This window comes from Frankliniella occidentalis, unplaced genomic scaffold (genome assembly GCF_000697945.3).
Source record: "Frankliniella occidentalis isolate FOCC.00 unplaced genomic scaffold, Focc_3.1 Scaffold169, whole genome shotgun sequence".
NCBI classification, from domain to species: Eukaryota; Metazoa; Arthropoda; class Insecta; order Thysanoptera; family Thripidae; genus Frankliniella; species Frankliniella occidentalis.
The window spans coordinates 269,940-274,257 of record NW_026267295.1 but is presented as its reverse complement, the minus strand read 5'-3'; the positions used below and the strand labels follow the sequence as shown (position 1 = coordinate 274,257).

Genomic DNA, 4,318 nt, shown 5'->3' with positions numbered 1-4,318 from the left:
GCTCAGTTCTGCTGGGAGCGCCTGTGAGGTAGGCCACTCGCTCGCACGGGTGCGTGCTGCACGGTCACCTTGCCTACCGCGCCGGGCACTCACCTGCTTAGCTCAGCTCTGCATGCCTTCTTTTCTCTGTTGTCTTTTCATTACAGGCGTGGATCCAGGATTTCGACCGACGGAGGGGTGGGGGTCGGGAAGGTGAGAGGCTTTCTTTTACCCTCCTCTAGGAGTGCGAGGACGGCGACGTCAATGCTGATCCTCCCCTCCACTCCATCTAATAACGTTCGTGATGACCCGCGACCCATAAAGCGGCCAGTATTAAGGCCGTCTCTGGCCATCGGGCCTTATGACACCTGCCGTCCTGGTCACCAGGGAACCCCCACCCCCACCCACACCCCCTTTTCCACCCCAATTCACATCCTCTGTCAAGTATTCACGGCTGTATTTATTGTGGCTTCCAAACCTGAAAAAAATTTAATGTCAGTCAAAATAGTATTTGATAGGCTTCACTTGTCAGTCCGACGCTCTGCGCCGCAGTCAGCTGCTACCATGTTCTGGCGCACCGCGCACAGCGCTCGCGTCGGCGGCGCTACGCACGCCGCCATCAGGAGCGTTGTCGTCGATCGAGATGAATTGTCACAAGCAAAAGTTGGCCCGGGCCCCCCCATGGCGCCGGCCAGACGTTTTAAAAATGTAATTTATCTGAGATTGGCAGCTGTCTGGCAGGGCGTGTCTATCGCGCCTCGCGCGGACACGGCCAGGCTCGCAGCTCTCGGCGTTTGGGGGTGGGGGCGGGCACTCTGGATCGGGTAGTGAGTGAGTGTGGAGATTCGGACCAACAAAAAAGGTCAACGTTGTAATTTTTACCAACTGAAATTTTGCATGTCAAAATGCGGTGTTTCCACTTCATGGCTCCCGTTTTTATGTGGAATAAAATGCACCTGTAAGGAGCTGCTACTACTCGTTCGTGATGTGATGGTAGGGGATGCCAGCGTCTAGGTTTCCCCCTTTTACTCTGTTCCGCGACGGTGCGTGGCGTGGCGCGGTTCGGGTGTCTATGATGAGGTGGGAGGCAGTGTAATCGAGATTGCGATACTGACACCAAATATTTAGCCATGCCATAGGAATTTGAGATTCCCTTTCTGCATTGCTCCCCGTATACAAAGACTCGCTTTTGCAAATAAAATGCAATACAATTTTAAACGGAGAAAATTATTGCAAAACTAACTGAAGAGTACGTTTTATCGCAAAAATGATGCGATAACTTTGTTAGTGCATTTTATTTTCGAGGACGTCTATCAAAATTTGATTTGCAACAATTTTGTCCTTATAACATCGCATGTTATTTGCGATAGCAAGTTATCGCATTCTGCGGGATTGATGAATAATGGGACTCCCAAAACGGTATTTGTCTACGACAATATTTTGTGTTAGTATAATTATCGCAAATTCACTGTTAGTGGTTGCTGCTGCTACAGGGCGGCCCGCCACACCATACCTGCTCCTGAGACTGACGAATCTTACTCGTCGTAGGTATCGGCCGGTGATTTTCGAGGAGCTTCGCTATCGACTTTCCCGCGGAATAGATTAAAAGTACTTCTCAGCAAAATATAGTGATAAATAACAGACAGTAGTATTAATACCGGGCCGTGTGTTCGAGCCCTACCCCGGAGCCCGATAAGAGCCAGCTGTGCAGGAGGCTAGGCTAAGTAGCGCAGCAGAAAGTTTTAATTCCGCGCGGATTGCACGGACGGCCACACTGCGCCACGCCGTGCCGTCTCTGTGCGCATCTCTGGGGTTTGCGACTGAACCGGACGCCACGGCGACCTCCCCGCGCTCCTCTACCATCTTGAAGGCTGTGCTCTGTACACGTGACGCGCGGTGACATATTTCACGGAAGATAGTCGCGCCGGTAGTCGATATTTCTCTCCGGCGGAAAAAAAAAATAATCCCCCGGTTCTGTCAGGGGTCCGGCATGGCGGCCTGCCGCTAACACAAGGGGGCAAAAATGAAGTGCCTAAGAGGCCCTTAGAGCGAAGCTTCTTTTCATCCCGACCTGCTAAATATTCACAGCTCTTCTCTCGGGGGAGGGCCGACCAGATGAATGAAACTTTAAACAGGTTGGGGGAGGGGAGCGGGCTGGGGTGGACTTTGGTGGGCGGCAGGCAGGGGCAGGGGCCGAGACCAAGGGTACTTGAAGAAACGATTTGCGCTGTTAAGGGATGCTGCTCCTTGCTTCTCCTCTCCACTTTCCGGGAAATAATTGTCCAGGCCGACTGCAGAGCCCCCCCAATCCCTGCGAACGCCATCACCTAGCAGCAGCAATTACACGCCTCTTCCGAGCCGAGCGCAGCGCTCTGCACTCCGCCCCTCGGCACGGAGATGCAAGCGGTGGGTTCCGAGCGATTGACTTGTGGGATCCGGGTGGCAGCGGGCGAGTGGAGGAGGGCGGGTAAACGCGAGCCCAGCACAGAGGGTAAGGTCAGGGGCTCGAGCGAGTGCCGCGGGCGCGGGGGTGCGGGTCGGGGGGAGGGAGAGAGAGAGAAAGAGAGAGGGAGAGAGAGAAGGTGACTTTGTCGTGCGGGTGATTGGACGACGGACGCAGGACCTGCTCAAGAAGGGGAGGGTCGAAGCAACCGAAGCTGCTGCCTATGCGAGTCGACTGGTCTGCGCGCTACTCGGTGAGGCGTGTTCTTTTACACAACGTACCATTCTGACGTGGCGTGTGGTTGGGCCGGGGCTGCTCCTCGCGCCGACCCCTCAGCGTTACGCGTATGTTTTCATTTCTTCTCCCGCGCGCTACGCCCCCGGACACCCCTCGTCTCCCCCCTCGGCGACCGCTGCACCACCTCCCCCTTCATTCGGCTCCAGGCGGAGGAGAAGTGCGCTCGCCGTGCTCCGCGCGTGTTTTCAAAAGGGCAAAGCGAGGTTTATTCATTCTCATTTCTGCCTGCACCAGGGGCAAGGGCCTGTGATGCCCTGATGCCCCCTCCTCAGCTCCGCGTGTGTGGAGGGGGGAGGGGGCAGGTGAGGGGGAGGTTGCAGGGCTGACGGCCCTCTTTTGCTCGCGCGCGCCGCGCCTTGCTCCAGATACTAACGCGGTTACGAGCTCATTCCAGCGACGGTAATGTCGTAAGTACCTGCTAGAGTGAGCGGCCCGATAGGTGACTGAGGGGCAGGAGGTTGGGTCCCCCAGAGAGAGCCTCCGGTGGACGTTGCTGCTGGAGTGAGCGGGTGGGATGCGTCTCTATGCACGGAGAGGAATGACTTGCCGTCGTAGTGGCTGTCATTTGCTACCTGCAGCGACTAGTTAACTTACTTTCACAACCGCATATTTCAGCCTGCGACAGAGAGCGTGTTGTTGCTGCTTCTATGATGCGGTTTGGGATCATCGGTAAAAAAAAATAAGTACGGGTCCACAGCGCCTGCAAGACTTAGGGTAGGCCAGCCCGCAGTACACGCATGCACTGCAGGCACGCAGTTGCCTACCTATCAGGCGCTATGAGAGCTTGCAGTTGGGGAGTTTCGTAACAGATGATCCCTTTGCTACAACGGCTTTCTACGTACCTAAACGGTGAAAACTGTTCCTTGATATCCAAGGACCATCGGAAGGATTCAAGAACGGGATAGGGAAAATTTCATGGGGCGTCCTTGAATCGTTCCGATGGTCCTTCGACAAGAAGGAACAATTTTCACCGTGTACTACTGCGCGACATCCTGTTCATTCTGTCCGGGTACGCCTCCACACACACACTCCTAACACAATAACCACTTTCAGGAGGACCTCTCGAGGCAGACAGGTGGGCTGCATACCGATCCACCCATATCACGAGCGCCCCCACCCGACGCCAGAGCCACCCCCGCGCTGTACTCCTTTGTCTGACGCGCGCCGCGCCCGTCGCTTTCTCTGCCCCCAGGATGCGCTGCCAGGCCACCGCCCCCCTCGCCCTGCTGTGCGCCGCCGTGCTGGTGCTCATCGTGGCCTCGGCCAGCGCCGCCCCGGGGCCCGGCAGGCAGGTGCAGACCAAGCCCCGCACCATCCGGGGCTTCAAGAACGTCGTCCTGTCCACGGCCAGGAACTTCGGCAAGCGGGGAGGCGCGCCCATGGACGGGGCGCAGGGGGAGTTCGTGGACGAGGCGACCATGCAGGCCAACGGCGCGGAGTACCAGCGCGCGCCCGGAAACAGGTGAGGGCGCATCTCTCGGCATTGCTTTCCTTTCTCTGGTGCATGTCGTCTGTGACAAGTCAAGCCAACCCTGGAGCCAATGCGTCAGCCGCACGAGGACTCTGTGGACTGAAGCGACGAGAGAGAGTGAGTGAGTG

At 56.6% G+C, this 4,318-nt stretch overlaps 1 protein-coding gene across 1 annotated transcript in view; it reads left to right on the top strand.

Annotated features, from left to right (window-relative positions):
* LOC113208161 (allatotropins-like) overlaps nucleotides 1-4,318 on the top strand; it is a 37,432-nt gene that overhangs the window by 29,345 nt on the left and 3,769 nt on the right. Inside the window, exon 2 of the mRNA XM_026425082.2 lies at nucleotides 3,912-4,181. Coding sequence (XP_026280867.1) covers nucleotides 3,913-4,181 — 269 coding nt within the window. The 5' untranslated portion in view covers nucleotide 3,912. The remainder of the gene's footprint in view (nucleotides 1-3,911; nucleotides 4,182-4,318) is intronic.